We start from the raw sequence: 17,122 nt of genomic DNA, 5'->3' as shown, positions 1-17,122 counted from the left end.
TTGGCGGTGTCGTGTCTAGTCCCACGGATCAAGGAGGAGTAATTAAGCTCTGAACAGCTACAAAAATTCACGGGCCCCCATCTATGCCACACTTGTTCCACAGCTTTGTTTGGGATGCTCCCAGTTCCAAGATTGAGTAGCAGACATGGGGTTCCCATTGTTCCTTGTAAAGAAAGTGGGCACCCCTCTCCTCCTCGGACCCTCATCCCCAGCCTTCCCAGGACCCCCAGTACCCCCAGACGGCACACAATCAGCAAAGAGAGCGGTGCAGACCACAAGACCCTGTGTTTTATACATCTTTTATTCGTAAAAAGTTCCTTTGTGCTTTATGTGTGTACTAATGATAGCCGTCATTAATAGCCTTATGGTATGGCTTATTCCATGCCGGAGGCGGGGGAGGAGTTCTGCAAAGCCCTGGTGGAAACTACAGTACATTGGCACCCCCAGTGGAGTTGTGCAAATCATTTATTCTGGATTTGCCCCCAGGTTGTGTAACCTGCAAGTGGGAACCCAGCTCTGTAGAGACTAGACAGAAAGGGAGTGTGGGGTTGTTTTGGCCAGGGTTGGGGGAGTAAAGGTTGGTTAATTGCATTCAATCTAGGTTTCCTGTCCTGGGCCTCCTTCTGTTGAGGAGGGACACCAGTTTCCAAATGGGCCCCCTTCTTGCATACTCACGTGTTTGTGTGTGGCACAACTGCGAAAGAAAGTAAAAGGAACAAAAAGCTGCTGCAGTGGCCTAGACAGGCGGCAAGGGAAAGGGGAAATGTCCCACGTTCATCCCTTAAACCCCAGGCCATGGCTCTGCCTGGGGGCTAGGGGGGTGCATGGGCAGCCCCAGTTGGGGAGCAACTCTCCTGATCATCCTGTTGGTGCTCACCCACCCCCTCCCTCCTCATAGCTGGTAATACTTGGCTTGCATCTTGGCGGGGCTTGGGGGTTGGTGCCTGGTCCACGGAGAGGAAACACTCCAGTCTGGTCAGAATGGAGCCCAGGATGATGGCTGGTAGGGATCTGCCGTGCTCATACCCTGTTGGGCAGCACACCCTGGCTTCTCCATGCGCTCACCCAAAGTTGCTTTTTGTCAGATTCAGTGGCGGGTAAAGAAGGTGCGGCGGAGGACCGCAGAAGAGTGGGCTGGGGGACCGCAGAAGAGTGGGCTGGGTAAGGGGCGGAGGGGTTAACCCAAGTCAGGGGATTTGAGGGGTTCTGGAAGGCTAGGAGGAGCCTAGTCTCGGGAGTGGGTGTGCGGCTGCCCTGGGGACATCGGGGACCTCAGCGGGCGGCCACTGAGCGGAGGAGCGGTGAGGAGGGGCAGGCTTAGCCCGGGGCCTCCTGGGTGTGTGTGGGGTGGGAGAGAAAATCCCTTTGTTGCCGACCGATCGACCGATCGCCCTCGGGGCTGAGTCTGGGGAGGGCACGCCCCTCCTCTGCTTTCTCTGCTTTCTCTGCTTTCACTGCCTCCGCTGCTGCCGCAGCATAAGGCCAAGTTCACTTCGGACCGACCTAAGTGACTCTCCTCTGACCCACCAGCCCTGGGGGGAGGCAGGGAAGGTTCTGGTTGCTCAAAAAGGTCAAGGCTTCGCGAGTTCCCGGTCCTTCTCTTTTACCCTTCCCCCTTGCTTCCCAGCTCACTCTATTACTAATGCAAAACTTGCGGCGTGGGTGGGGAGTGCGCCCCCCCTCCCCCTGCCCTGCCCCCCCGCCCCCGTGAGGCAATGTGCCATGGCTTGGAGTGTGCCAGGAGTCAGCGCCTGGACAAGCTGGATCACTGCCACTATCGCCACCCCAACATTCATGGAGGGCAGGAGGGCGGACCTCCCTCAGCCACACCCCTAGAAGCCGGAGACCAGACCTTGGGGGGCAGCCTTGGGGTTCCCACTCCCTGCTGCTATGCACAACCTAGGAAAGCACCCCACCCAACAGTGCACATCCGGAAGAGCTTTCTCTTCTCATTTCCCACCCCCACAGAGCCCCCCCCATCCTAAAATAGGAACTTCTCCCCTCCACCCGTCTTTCTTTGACACCAGTAGAGAAGTGCCGCTGTGTGTGACTCAGTCTGCACTTGGAACTGCCCCAGGAAGGGCTCCCTCGTGGTTAGCTTCGATGAAATCCTCACAGTTCTGCTGAAGGTCACCCCTCCCTGGCCTGGCCCCCTCAGTGTTCCCTTTCTCAGCCTTCCCACTGCTCCAGAGAAACTGAGGGGATTCTGGGGTTTGTTACACAGAATGTTTAGTGGAGTCAGATGCAGTCTGATGGGGTTAAAGTGGCCTCTACTAGCTATTGCCAGGCAAAACTCAAGTTCACGGTGCAGTTTAATCCTGTTGGAAAACATATGAGCGCCAAGCAGCACCCACCACCACCATTTCACTTATTCCTGCCATGAGGACACTGTTATGGACTAAGAAAAGGGAGAAAACATTTCCTTTTTGTTTTTCCAGATATTTACAGATGAGGGTACCAAGGTTGAAGAGGTTCAGCCACCTGTCCAGAGTCATGCTGTGCATGACAGTGAGAGCTGGGAGGATGTGGTGACTATGTTCTCACATGTTCTCCAGAGAACCAGCAGTGCAGTGAGGGAGACACCTTCCCCAAAGATGTCCCAGTGCACACTGACTGGGATCCCTGCTCCTCCTACAAATCTGTCCTGGCCTTCTTGGTTACTAACTAGGTAACTGCCTGATTGGGGTAAGGGGTGCCTAGTGAGGGGAGACCCTAGGAAGGGGCACCATTAGTGTTTGTGTGGAGCATGGGAGTTGGGATGGCAATGCTTTCAATTTTGTCTGTGCCACTTGACAAGTGTGATATGCAGACTTTAACTGATCGGCACCTCAAGGGCAGAGGCAGTGGAAAGTGGCCTGGTGCCAGGAGGAGCTGGGGTGGAGAGAAAGGACAGGTGCCAACAGTGACCTGGTGCTGCCTCCCCTCCCTTCACTCACCCTAGCTTCTCCGGGCCATAGCTCCTTTTTCAGTCTGCTCCTTGTTTTCTGTTAGAGTAACTCACCTTTAAAGAAAAAAGGAAATGTTTTCTCCCTTTTCTTAGTCCATAACGGTGTCCTTATGGCAGGAATAAGTGAAATGGTGGTGGTGGGTGCTGCTTGGCGCTCATGTGCCCCTTATATCTTTTCACAGAGGGCAGGAGTATACCTTCTCAAGAGTGACAGCTCCTAATCTTGGTTTCTCTGACCTCTTTCTGCCAATCAGGCCCTTCTTGCCAGTGTCTAGGCCAAGCTCAGATGCTAATCATAGCTCTTGGCTTCCAAAACAGATGACAACTGCTCATGTCTTTTGAGGGAGACCTAAGTTCTGTGCTTTCAGTTAACCACTATACTGAGAATTAGAGACCCCTCAGTGTGTGTCTGCATTTTGCAAGCCAGGTTTCTCCCCAGAACTAATGTTCCATCAGGTAGCCACTACAATTCCTGTCTGTTCTTCAGAAACCAGACGCTCCTCAGTGTCCCAGTCCGACCTCTTCTCTCAGCCATCTCTCTTCATCCCTGTCCTGCATCCTTGCCCCCTTCTCCCCACTACTGGAAAAAAGGGTTAAACCCCAGAGCTTGGGTGTAGCTTAGCAGCTCACACCACAAACAGGTTGGTGCTTGTAAAGTGCTTTTCATGAGTGACTTCACACATCTTGGCACTTCAAGAAGCATAGCCTGCCTGTGGAAGAAGGGGGAGATGTTGAGAAATAAGGGCAAATGAACCTCTTATATACAGCATAGTGACTGCCCTGTTTGTCATCCAAATCACATCATTGCCCTCTCCACCATGTCCCACAGCCAAGGGTCAGTGAAGCCAGTTTTGAAGCACTTTCCTTTAGAGATTTAAAAAAAAGAAAAAGGGTCCCAACTATTTTAATAGCCACTTCTCGAAGAGGAGTGCGTGAGTCCCTGAATCTCTGCCTCTCAGTCTCTTTTGGTTTCTTAGTCCCAATGTCCCCTTAGTAATGCATCCCAGAGGGGAGGGGAGTTCGCATTCTTCAGTAATGGTGGGGTGTGCATAGTATGGCCTTTGCTGAGGATGTTCCTACCAGGGAGTTGGGCTGCTCTTGTTTGTCGCCCTGGAGAAGGGCTTCATGCTAGGGAGTGCCATTGTTCATTGGCCCTTTCTGCTCAGCTCCATCTTTGGCCAGGAACCTGAAGAGTTAAAAGTCTTTAGCTTGTTGCAATGAAATTATGGCTGGCAGTGGCGCCGCTGTTTGTTCAACAGACCTCCACTTTTAAACAGTTCACAAAAAGTTCATGGGGCAGCTAAAGATTATGTGTGTGTGTGTGTGTGTGTGTGTGTGTGTGTGTGTAGTCAACAGAATCCAACACTGTACCCCCCACCAACATTTTGCTTCTTCACATTCAGCCTTGCCCATCCCCCTGCCTCCCCCACCCCCAGACACACGCATACAGATGACACTGAATCCTGCGTGCTCTGGGCCTCAACACTCTGTCTGACCCTGTGCATGTGAGAACACTTCATTCTGACACCTGGTATCATTTATCTATGCAGCATTAATATTGAAAACCCTACAGGATGAGCCCTAGAGAGGGGGAGAAGCTTTGAAAGCACCCAGTGGTTCCAGGTGTCTCTTAACTACATTCACCTTTCTGCTAAGTCCAGGCTGTCCTCTCTAAGGGAAAGTGCTTTCAAAGGAAGGGAACTCAGTAGGATGATTGAGGCAGCACTCTTCCTTCCTATTTCCTCAGTCAGGTGTTGGGAGGTCCTTGTCACAAAGTGACTACTAAAGGAGGCATGTAGGAAGCGGCTTGTTTAAGGGGAGGCAGATTTTGGAAGACCAGGGCACCAGGAGACAGGAGATTGAGGTTTTGTAGGCACATGCTTTCTTCCCTCATTCTTTTCTTTGGGGTTGGATGCAATGACCCTTTTGCTCCTTATGTAATTTCTGCATTTCATTATGGCACACATTGAGGGGATGGCATGGTATAGTCCCATTGCCACAGCCAATGACTGGGACACTTGAACCAAGGAATGTTGCTACACTTTCTATATTAGGCCACTCAGAATGTCTTCTTTTTGCTAGAAGGGGCTGTGGAGGTTAGGGAGGGGAGACTCCCTTGGATGTGCCTTGTGGTCGTCCCAGCACAAATGGTGGCCTTCCCCCCAACCTGATTTGTGGATTTGAAAGATGGACAAAAGGCCCACGAGCCTCCACAGAACTTTCCTCAACACATGAGGAGTCTTTTTGGGGGTTGGTGTGGCTCACGCATTGGGAACACCCCAGTCTGAAGAAACATGCTTCCTAGAGAAATAGCTCCTTCAGAATCCCACCAGGCCTGCCACACTGTAGATGCCTGCCTCTTCTTTCCTTCTCTAGCCTCATTGTTGAGTTTTGACTGTGTGCGGTGTGTCTGTGCTGGTGGCTCCTGCTTAACAGCCTGTGTACTATGTCCAGGGGTTGATGGGGGAAGCTGGTGGACAAAAGGCCTAGTTAGGACAAAGAAATGTCTAAGAACAGCCTAGATTTTTGGATTCAGGTTTCCCAGGTACTGCCCCATCCCCATCCTCTATGACTCTGAACTCAGGTAAAAGATCCTGGACCTGGTACCTCCATCCCAGGCAGCTGACCTTGCAGGCTCCTGCTCTGTGTGCTAAAGTGTTTTTCCTGCTAACAAAGGAAATGTGTCGACTTAGGGAACATTTGGGCTTTCGGAAACTGTGTGGGTGGGTATGTGAGGGAGGAGGAGAAAGAAAAGTTCCCCTGATAATCTGCACGCCAATGATGCCACAATGATTCCACACTCGGGTTTGGGTCTGGGTCTCCCAGTAAAGATGCTGTGACCAGTCTGGACAAGGGAGCTGGCAATGTGATTGTGATCAGGGAATTGCCCAGGGCCATCGGTCCCAGGCATTAAAGGCTCCCCTACTTATTAACCCAGCATTTAACAGCAGGATATGGGCTGAAGCGCAGTCAAAAGAAACGGCTCAACCTCCAAAGAGCAATTAAAATCCTGCACGAGGATAAATCACGCGCCGTGATAATCCTGTTAATAAAATGCAGCTTGTCCTGACCCTTCACTCAGGCAGCAAACTAGAATGCGCCTTGGGAGGGGGTGGTGGGCAGAGAAGGTAAGGAAATGGGGGTGGGGAGAGGTGCTGTGCCCTTCTCTGTCTGGCAGCCTCCCCCTACCGGTAGGTGGAAAATGGGTGGCTTTTGGCTGCTCCCAGTGTGCCAGTGGCTTGCAGCTCAGCAGCCTGAGCTGCTAAGGCTCCTGTGCTCGCTAATGATTTCTTGTCCCACAGCAAGCAGGCGTCATTGAATTACTCAGCTGCCTCCCTCTGCAGCTCCCAGGCCAAACCACCCAGGCCATACTACCCGGGTTTGGTGCTTAATCTAATATAGGGTTGGAGTGGAGTGGATCACTAGCCCACTGACTCTTTTTAACCCCCAGGCTGTAGGTTGTGCACACCATAGCCCTAGAAACTCCTGGTGGTGTGAGCACACCCAACTGTTGTGTCTTCCACCTGCCTTGATCCTTTCAGCCTCAAGAAGAATCAGTGCATGGCTTCCTGGCATCCAGAACCGTTCCTTTTAAATGTATTCTCCAAAGGCTGGGAACGAGGAAAGGAGGCTGGCCAGTGGCCACAGGGCAGCTACACTTTGGATGGTGTGGGGGCAGCACTTTAACTCTCTCCCCTTCTGGACCTTTGGGTCAGGTGTGTGCCTACCCTCCTGGCCATCTGTAGAACATCAAGCACAGTCTGCATTCTGTATGTTTTGTGGAGAAATTGTGTTCTGTATGGATTGCCTAGAAAGAGGTCTCTCTTTTCCTGTTTGGCTCTTCTTTAGTCAACCTCCTGGGATTTTGTTTTGTTTTGTTTTGTTTTAAACAGACTAGACGCTTGAAGAAAAGCTGCCATCCAAGAAGACGACATGCTTTCAGCAACCCCCCTGTATGGGAACGTTCACAGCTGGATGAACAGTGAAAGGGTCCGCATGTGTGGGATCAACGAAGACAGGTGAGTGTGCCTGTCTGGCAGAGGCCTGGGGAGAGCATGCGGGTCTTTCCTCCTGCCCCTGAGCAGAGCTGAGGCCCGTTCCGCCCCCCGCCCCATTTTCTCACAGCCAGAGTGGGCCCAAAAGGGGTGGGGAGAAAGATCTCCTGCCTTGCTGGCAGCCCTTGATTTACAGTTTTAACAGGCAACCCAGCTCAGCGAAGCATTGCCGCCCTTTAAAAGATTAGCCCCTAAAGCGGCCTTTCAGTGCACTTTCGTCCTTAATTTATTATTTCATATTTATGAAAGAGAATTAATCCCAGTCTATATGCTGCTTTAACTCTAAATGTCAGGAGTGTGGGCCCAGGTGGATCAGCATTCGATGTGCTTTTAAAACAAATAGTTTGCTCAGTAATAACTGGGGAGATAGCCACCCTTTACTTCATTTAAGCCCAGGGTTTCTAGGCGTCCTCTGCCGCACATTCTGCATGGCCATTGGCTCATGGTTTCAGTCACCTGACAACTCTGTTACGCTTCCTGATCAGTAATTTTGGGGGTGTGGGATAGAGGCATCTAAGAAGTAGATGATTGAAGCTGGTTTTCAGGGTAATGATGAAGCTTTCCTCTGCTGCTTGTCAGTGATTTTATCCTGGGGATTTGGAAGTTGGCACCAGGCGCTTTCTTTATCGATGCTCTCTGATAACAAGTCCCAGGGCAGCCGCAGCAGCCTGGCACAGATGTGCGTCTTCCTCTGGAGCCTGGAGCGGCTGACATTTGTATATTAGTGTGTATCCCTCATCATTTTGATAAAGGCAGTCAAATATGGCTTTGTTAATCACCATGGAAATGTGTTGCAGAGGACATGGTACCTAACTTGGGGGGAAAGTTTTGAAAGCCTGACCTTGTGGGTAACACAGAAGTAGTTAATGTGACCAACCAGTACACTCCAGCCTTTTGTCTCCCACTTTGGTCTTTGGCCATTTTATTACTTAACGTCTGTCCTCAGGTAGAGCTTCTAAGGGTCATGTAGGATAGCAGAGCCTAGATTGGCCTACTTGGCTTGTGCTGGAGGAATGGTCATGCTTGATTTCTGGCTTACCCACCTTGGGGTCATATTTGTGATCTCACATCCCTGTTAGCCTGCCTTTGTTTTTCCAAGTCCAGTTAAGTCACCATTTGGGGACAACTTTCAATATGGGCCATTGGGGAGGGAATATTTTTGTTTAAGGGCAGTTGAAAAAAAGTGGAGTTATTAGAAACTGATCTTTTCTGGGGGTTATCTATGAAAGATGGATTAAGTGAGGAATGCTTTCATGAAGTTGGTGTGTCCTTTTAAATAGGAAAATTCCTGTAAATGATGGTGACGCTTCAAAGGCCAGACTGGAACTAAGAGAAGAAAATCCCTTGAACCACAACGTGGTAAGAGATTAATGGCTTCTGTTGATGTGCTATCTGAATCTCAGTGATCTGTAATCAATCGTACATTAATTTGCATACCATTAAAGGGCTTTTGGGGGAGGTGAGGAGCAGGATGTTTCAGGGCAAGGCTGAGTAGAAACCTGTCTGCTGCAGGACAAGGCCCTCACCTAAGCTCTTCCCACCTCAGGTCCTTGTCCACATCCTTTAGTGAGTGGTGGAATATGTGCTGCCTTTTCTTCTCTAAGCTTCATGCCACATCAGCAGTCCCAGTTGGGTACATTTCCAGCCTCCAAGGAAATCCTTAGGGCTTATCTTTCCAGTAATATATGTAATACAGAACCTTCTTTAGACACCAGGGAAAAGAAGTCAAAAGATGCAACCACAGTTTGACCTGTGGCCTCTTTATTGATTTAGAAACGAGACAGCTAAAGTCCTCTGTTCCTCCTGTCCCAATGAAGATTTTTTTCTTGTTATGTTAAATAACATCCAGGGAAAACCCAGTGAATATTGCACCCCCCCCCCCAATGCAACAGGCCCAGGGAGGGCTAGTGTGAGTTCTACCCGCTGTGAGGGTGGTACTAAGAGTAGTGGAGTTGATGTGTTTCACTTGGTACAAATTTTTTTTCTGAGGTGATTTTTCCAGGGTTAATAGATGACTGAATTAATGTATGGGTCTCAAGTCTAAAGGGATCAACATTTTCTGGGCTTTCAGGATACTAGCTGAACTGGCAGCAAAGGGTTTTGAGGGAGGGAGGGGGAGGAGACCAGAGACCCTGTGAACCCTTTCCTTCTTAACCCTGTCTGCTCAGATGTTGAGGCTGATGTCATTATTGAGCTAGTTTGTAGTTTCTCTTAAGGGTGGGTCAGGCTGCTTTGAAGGAATGTCCTAAGTAATAACCATGTTCTTCTGCAAAGGTGGATGCAACTGCAGCCCATCGGATTGATGGCCTGACAGCACTGAGCATGGACCGCACTAGCCTGATTCGGGAAGGGCTGCGTGTCCCAGGCAACATTGTCTATTCTAGTTTGTGTGGACTGGGCTCAGAGAAAGGTCGAGAGGCTGCCACGAGCACTCTAGGTGGTCTTGGGTTTTCTTCTGAAAGAAACCCAGAGGTACAATTCAAACCGAATACACCTGAAACAGTGGAGGCCTCCGCTGTCCCTGGAAAACCCCCAAATGGCTTCAGTGCTATATACAAAACACCACCTGGAATACAAAAAAGTGCTGTACCCACAGCAGAAACATTGGGCTTGGACAGGCCTGCCAGTGACAAACAGAGCTCTCTCAACATCAATGGTGCTAGTTACCTGCGGCTGCCCTGGGTCAATCCTTACATGGAGGGTGCCACGCCAGCCATCTACCCTTTCCTTGAGTCGCCAAATAAGTATTCTCTGAACATGTACAAGGCCTTGCTACCTCAGCAGTCCTACAGCCTGGCCCAGCCACTGTATTCTCCAGTCTGCACCAATGGGGAGCGCTTTCTCTACTTGCCACCACCTCACTACGTCAGTCCCCACATCCCATCATCCCTGGCTTCACCCATGAGGCTCTCAACACCTTCAGCCTCCCCAGCCATCCCACCTCTGGTCCACTGCGCAGATAAAAGCTTGCCCTGGAAGATGGGCGTCAGTCCTGGGAACCCTGTCGATTCCCATACCTATCCCCACATCCAGAACAGTAAACAGCCTAGAGTGCCCTCAACTAAGCCGGTCACTAGTAGCCTGCCAGGGGATGCGGCTCTCCTCTTGCCCCCCTCACCTCGGCCTTCACCTCGAGTTCACCTTCCCTCCCAACCCACTGCAGACACCTACTCTGATTTCCACAAGCATTATGCCAGGATCTCCACCTCGCCTTCCGTCACCCTGTCAAAGCCATACATGACAGTCAGCAGTGAGTTCCCCATGGCCAGGCTGTCCAACAGCAAGTACCCTAAGACTCCAGAAGGGGCCGAAAGTGCCCAGTCAGTTCCTGGGCACACTCGGAAAACAGTGGCTCAGGACAGGAAAGATGGCGGCTCACCTCCTCTCTTGGAGAAGCAGACAATTACCAAAGATGTCACTGATAAGCCACTGGACTTGTCTTCTAAAGTGGTGGATGTAGATGCTTCCAAAGCTGAGCACATGAAAAAGATGGCTCCCACGGTCCTAGTTCACAGCAGAGCTGGAAGCGGCTTAGTGCTCTCTGGAAGTGAGATTCCAAAAGAAACCTTATCTCCTCCAGGAAACGGCTGTGCTATCTATAGATCTGAAATCATTAGCACAGCTCCCTCGTCCTGGGTGGTGCCCGGGCCAAGTCCCAGTGAAGAGAACAATGGCAAGGGCATGCCACTGAAAAACAAGGCTTTGGACTGGGCAATACCACAGCAGCGGAGTTCTTCATGTCCTCGCATGGGCGGCACAGATGCTGTGGTCACTAATGTTTCGGGGGCAGTGTCCAGTGCAGGCCGTCCAGCCTCTGCGTCACCAGCCCCAAATGCCAGTGCAGATGGCAGCAAGACTAGCAGGAGCTCTGTGGACACCACACCATCCGTCATTCAGCATGTGGGCCAGCCTCCGACCACGCCTGCCAAGCACAGCAGTGGCACCAGCAGCAAGAGCGCCAAAGCCAGCAACCCAGAACCGAGCTTCAAAGCAAGCGAGAATGGCCTCCCGCCAAGCTCAATATTTCTCTCTCCAAATGAGGCGTTCAGGTCCCCACCAATTCCCTACCCCAGGAGTTACCTCCCTTACCCAGCACCTGAGGGCATTGCTATAAGTCCCCTCTCCTTACATGGCAAGGGGCCTGTCTATCCTCATCCAGTTCTGTTGCCCAATGGCAATCTCTTTCCTGGGCACCTGGCCCCCAAACCTGGACTGCCCTATGGGCTGCCTAGTGGCCGGCCGGAGTTTGTGACCTACCAAGATGCGCTGGGATTGGGCATGGTGCATCCCATGTTGATACCTCATGCACCCATAGAGATCACAAAAGAGGAGAAGCCAGAGAAGAGGTCCAGGTCCCACGAGAGAACCCGCTATGAGGATTCAACCCTCCGGAACCGCTTTTCTGAGATGTTGGAAGCTAGCAACACCAAGTTACATCCAGATGTTCCCACTGACAAGAACCTAAAGCCCAGCCCCAGCTGGAATCAAGGGAAAACTGTCACCAAAAGTGACAAGCTTGTCTATGTAGACCTTCTCCGGGAGGAGTCAGATACTAAAACTGACACAAACATGCCAAAACCCAGTTTCACAGCCGAGGGTGTTGGCCAGACCACTGAGCCCAGCAAGGCCCCAACTGACCAGGCCCTGCAGCCACACCGTGATTTCATTGCCCTGAGAGAGGAGTTGGGGCGCATCAGTGACTTCCACGAAGCCTATAATTTCAAACAGGCTCCGGGCCAGTCAGTCTTCAGTTTAAGCAAGGAGAACATTCCAACAGGAACTAACAAAGAGAACCTGGGGATGCAGGTCTCCACTTCATTCCTGGAGCCAACGCTAGGGAATGATGGCCCTGCTGTAACTTTTGGTAAAACCCAAGAGGATCCCAAACCATTTTGTATGAGCGGTGCCCCACCAAGTGTGGATGTCACCCCCACCTATACCAAAGATGGAGCTGATGAAGCAGAATCAAATGATGGCAAAGTGCTGAAACCGAAGCCATCTAAGCTGGCAAAGAGAATCGCCAACTCTGCTGGTTACGTGGGTGACAGATTCAAGTGTGTCACTACTGAACTGTACGCAGACTCCAGTCAGCTCAGCCGGGAGCAGCGGGCATTGCAGGTGAGCCCCACACCTGAATTTCAGTAATTTACTAGTTGTCAGTTTTTTTAATGTGTAAAGAGGACTGAGGGGTTATGGCAGGTCAGGACACTGGACAGATTTGGTTAATGAAGCTTATGGTAATTTAAATGTATGAAATGTGGCCAGTAAGGGGACATGAGTGGTAGCACCTAGGAGGAGGTTTGTGTGTCTGGTTATTTTAAGTTATCCTGTAGATTTTAAGAGAACTCCATTCAAATGCTAATAAAGGAAGTTTTAATGATTGTGAAGGCTACCTGAAGACTGCATGACGTTTACCTATCAATTGCTTTAATTTCTCTGCCATTACTGTACGTTAACAAATATACCTAGAAGTGCTGCTTAGGATGCCTTACATGATACTTGGTGGAGGTGTGTAGCAGCCGCATGTCTGTGGGATTCGTGCAATTTTTTTTTCACCAAAAAATAAAAGCTCGCTTAAAGGGATAGAATATGTATTTAAATTGCTAGTGAATGATAGATGTTGTATAGGAATTTCCTTAAGATATTTTACTTTTAATTAAAAAATAAAGCCAAATTGTTTTGCAATGTTAAGAAAAAAAGATTTAGTTTATGCTTATAAAAATGGATGAAGTTATCTAAATGATCCATTGAGTGCCCATTTTAATTACATAGATGGAAGGATTACAAGAGGACAGTATTTTATGTCTACCCGCTGCTTACTGTGAGGTCAGTTCTTCAAATTTTTATTACTAGAATCTTACATAAACCTTTTGAGTTAAATTTCATTTCCAAATATACAAAGGGAAGTTTGTGGGCCATGGTCGTCTTTATTCATTGTGCACTTTGTTTTCTTTTCTGTTGTGTTTTTGTTTTGTTTTCTTTGCGTTGTGTTTTTGTTTTGTTTACCTTCAAAAGAGAGTGTCTGTCTCTATGCAATAGTGTATGTATGGCTATACATACACACCGCATATATATCTATACATATGACTTTTATGATTTAAGAATGTGTGACTACTTACATGTAGATACTCTTAAATTTTTATGTGTTAAATTTTAAAATATCTCAGTTGTATCATAAATTGTGGTTGGTTTTGGGCAGACTTTTCTTCGAAAATACTTTCCTTTAAGGTAAGGCAAATGAAATAGCTTTTATGGTAAGGTGTTGTGTTTTTTTTTTTTCCATCTTCGTTCTCTTTCTAGCGTGCAATGATGCGCTTCTCAGAGTTGGAGATGAAAGAGAGAGAAGGTGGCCACCCAGCAACCAAAGACTCCGAGGTGTGCAAATTCAGCCCTGCCGAGTGGGAAACCTTGAAAGGGAATCAGGACAAAAAGCCAAAGTCGGTCACCCTGGAGGAGGCCATTGCCGACCAGAATGACAGTGAGAGATGTAAGTAAACCCTAGAGGCTTGTGTGTAGTACCATGTCAGTGAAAACAGGGCATCTATTACCAGACCTGAGGGAGGTGAGAGGAAACGATTCACTTACTATGGCCTGATGTCCACTTGGTAGCAGCTTGGAGGGACAGGCCACACTTGCCATGTGTGGAAGGAAGGGCCGATTGTCCTTTTGAACATTGTGGCATCAAGGAATTGAGACACTTAGGAAAGAATATTTCCTGGGACATACCCCTTTTTCAGAGAAGCACTGTTGCTATAGTTAGAGGAATGGCAGCAGGAGACTTCAAGTGTAAGTTTAGCACATCTATGTTCTATTTTGTACCAGGTACGGATTTGTTTTATTTCTAATTTTTATATATTTGTTTATATTTTAGAAGGGAGGGAGAAAGAGAGGAGAGAAACATTGATTAGTTGCCTCTCTTACACACCCCAATAGAGGACTAAATCCGAAACCTAGACATGTGCTCTGACCAGAAATCGAACCAGTGACCTCTACTTTGTGGGGCGTCACCCAACTGATCAGGGCCAGATACGGGTGTTTTATTTCTGTTTTTGTTTTTTGGTAGCAGTAGAATGACACTTCCGGCCAGAGGTGGTTCCCACCCTCCACAGTGACAGTCTAGTCTGGAATGGAGAGTACTTGTATTCTTCTTCCAAAGGCAAAGCTTTTGTTGAAATGGATTGAAGGAAGATGAAGGTGCGGTAAAGATTAGCATATTATTTTCTGTGGCAGGTTTTTTTGTCATCATTGGGAGTCAATGCAGTCGAAGGGCACTGTGTAAATGAAGAGGTTATTCCCACTGGACAGGAGTATTATATTTTGGAGACAAAATGTGGAGAAAAAGCTTGTGCTTTCCTCAAGTTATTCTTCAGTCTCAACAGCTGGTCCCCTGCTATGGTAGACTTTGGGACTTCCTCACAAGACTTCCTTGCCTGATGTGTTGGCAGCACATGGAGAGGTCTTTCTCATTTATTAAATGTGCATGCTTGAGACAATGAAGCCCACTCCAGCCCTCAGAAACATTGTTGGTGATGGTGAATTAGGGTATTTGGGTGAACACTGAGAGAGTGGGTACAAAATCCTTCTGAAACAAGACAGTCGAGGATCATGGGTGTGGTTGTGAGCTCTGTGCCATTGGATATCATAGGTTTGCCATTCCATGCACACTTAGTTCATTTATCGGTACCTGATGGAGTTTGGGAGAATGTGTGGTCAGGAGAGCATGCTTCTCACTGCCTAAAGTGCAATCTCTTCTGAATCCCCCAGCTCATCTTTGGGGTCAGACAGCAGCCTGTGGCCAGGGTTCGGGTTAGGCCATACTAGTACCAATTTATTCTACACTAATCCAAAAGAAGGGAGTTTCTGTTGCTAGCCATAGGTGGCCTTACCTGAATGGCAGGAATTCTTGATGTACCTAAAGTAAAGGTATCGTTTTTTTTACCTCATGGGATTGATATGGGAAAATTGGAGGTCCAGGCTGCTCTTGAGTAAAGCAACAAAGAAAGCTTTTCTGGCTGGTGCCTATACCAGGCATGCAGCTCTCCCCATCTGAGGTGTGTCAGAATGCCAGCTTTTGGGGAAGTTTCTTGGGAAGACCTGGTAGAAGTGGGAAAGGCCAGTTCATGGTTAGGTGCTCCTCTGAGGAGGGAAAACTTCTTGTAAGGGAGAATCCATCTCTGTTTTGGGTGGATGGTGAGGGAGACTGGGAACAGGAAGTTACCAGCCTCAAATCTTCTTGCCCTTTCTCTGGTTTTCCAGTAACATGGCCAGACCCAGGGTGGCCCATGCCCTTCACATCTCAGTGGCCTAACCTCAGCCTTATTGCCAGAGAAGTTTGTGTCTTCCCTCATCTTTTCTGTTGAGCCTACAAATGAGAATTCAGTGTGGCCATTGGGGAGTAGGGCCCAAGCCTTGGATGATTCAGAGAGGCCTTTCCTAAACTTCTCTAAGCTCAGAACAGTGGGCTCTGTTCCTGGAGAACCCAGGACATGGTCCAATGAGCCATAAATGACCACTGAGGGGGCAGGAAAAGGGTTTGGGGGTTGGTGGAAGTTTCCATTTTAAAGATTGGGGCAATGAAGGTGGGGGGGTGAGTCACCATCCCCAGTTTTGGGTAGACTTATGGCTTGTGGTTGGTCAAGAGGAATAATCTAGAGGACCTGTTATCATTCCTGCCACCTCTCATATAAGGGACAGCAGAGTCTGGAATCATTCAGCTGCAGATTAATGGGCCTTCTTATCCTTTTGGCCCTTGTGTCTTGAGTGTGCATGGGCTTGGGCACTGCCCCACATATGTTCCCTTCTCCAGTTCTCTTCTAATAAGTGTCAGTGTGGCCAAGAACTGAGCTCTGAGCATGTGGGAGCCAGAGGCAGGGGTCACAAAAAGGGTACAGGACACCTTCCAGAGCCTCTAATAGGCGGGTGCATTTTGTTAGGAGAGGCTCACTTAAGAAAGGTGAATTAACTTGAACTTGAAAACAATGGCCAGGACTTTCACTTAATTCTTTGTGATGGTGGGGTGGGTGAGTGAAGTTTTTATTTTAGAAATTCAGCCCTGGCTGGCGTAGCTCAGTGGATTGAGCGTGGGCTGCGAACCAAGGCATCGCAGGTTCAATTCCCAGTCAGAGCACATGCCTGGGTTGCAGGCCACGGCCCCCAGCAACCTCACATTGATGTTTCTCTCGCTCTCTTTCTCCCTCCCTTCTCTCTCTAAAAATAAATAAATAAAATCTTTAAAAAAAAAAGAAAAAAAGAAATTTAACAAGTGAGTCAAGAGACTCCTCAAGCTTGGATGTTGATAAATAGGAACCATCAGTGGCATTCTGAGGATAGGAAGGGACATGAGGTATGGGTTCATGTCTTCTCCAATGTTGAGTGACCATCTGCCTTACTGGCCATTTGGGTGGGGCAGACCCAGCACCTGCTCAGTGGCAATGCCTAGGCAGGGACTGGAGGAAGCCTGAGTGAAAGGGCTTCACAAAACTTCTTAGCTCAGGAAACTTCTCTTCTGGCTGAGCACCTACGTGTTTTATAAGCTACTTTTGAGTTCAGAACAGAGGTTGCCCGTGTCTCTTCTGTAGAGGGTATAAGTTCTATCAAGGTTAGCCTTTGCTGGAAGTATTATAGTTACCTATAGAGGAGGGACTTCAATCATAGGTAACCCTCCCACCTTGTGTAGGGTTCACTGGGCATGGCTCACCAGTGGTGAAGGTGCTTTGTTGCCACGGTGAGTTATGAATGTTGCCATGGTGATGCTTCTGTGAAGTAATGCTATGGCATACCAATGATAAATTATGGGATGTATGTGCTGAGTCATATGACCAGACTGCAGGGATCGAGTGTTAAACCACGAACATCACCACAGTCACATCTGCTTACATCAAGTGACCAAGGGCACATGGATTCCCACTTTTAGAAGGGCCTAAAGTAGCAATGATGGAGGATAGTTAGAATGCTGTATCTCTATCTCCATCTCCTTTGCCCTCAAGGACAATCCTGTGGGTTGTGGTTGGGATATCCTCACCAAGGAGATCTAAGTGTGGTATGCAGGAATGTGACCTGGAGTCTCTGCCCCATAGCTGGTGGCCATGTGTATCTCCAGCAGTCAGGGTGGGTGTTCTTC

The 17,122-nt window shown here is 48.9% G+C and overlaps 1 protein-coding gene across 9 annotated transcripts in view; it reads left to right on the top strand.

Annotated features, from left to right (window-relative positions):
• The window catches only part of BCOR (BCL6 corepressor), a 45,263-nt gene that overhangs the window by 13,549 nt on the left and 14,592 nt on the right, over positions 1 to 17,122 (top strand). For 7 of the 9 annotated variants that reach the window (XM_045860457.1, XM_045860455.1, XM_045860453.1 and 4 more), the window contains exons 2-6: positions 6,841 to 6,966; positions 8,283 to 8,361; positions 9,277 to 12,120; positions 12,775 to 12,828; positions 13,303 to 13,489. In XM_045860457.1, coding sequence (XP_045716413.1) covers positions 6,881 to 6,966; positions 8,283 to 8,361; positions 9,277 to 12,120; positions 12,775 to 12,828; positions 13,303 to 13,489 — 3,250 coding nt within the window. In that variant the 5' untranslated portion in view covers positions 6,841 to 6,880. The remainder of the gene's footprint in view (positions 1 to 6,840; positions 6,967 to 8,282; positions 8,362 to 9,276; positions 12,121 to 12,774; positions 12,829 to 13,302; positions 13,490 to 17,122) is intronic. The other 2 variants (XM_045860461.1, XM_045860459.1) reach the window with 1 other exon arrangement.

Source organism: Phyllostomus hastatus, unplaced genomic scaffold, assembly GCF_019186645.2.
Source record: "Phyllostomus hastatus isolate PE091 unplaced genomic scaffold, TTU_PhHast_1.1 phas_scaffold_200, whole genome shotgun sequence".
NCBI lineage: Eukaryota > Metazoa > Chordata > Mammalia > Chiroptera > Phyllostomidae > Phyllostomus > Phyllostomus hastatus.
Note: the sequence above shows the minus strand (reverse complement) of the source record. Positions and strands in the feature narration are given on the sequence as shown.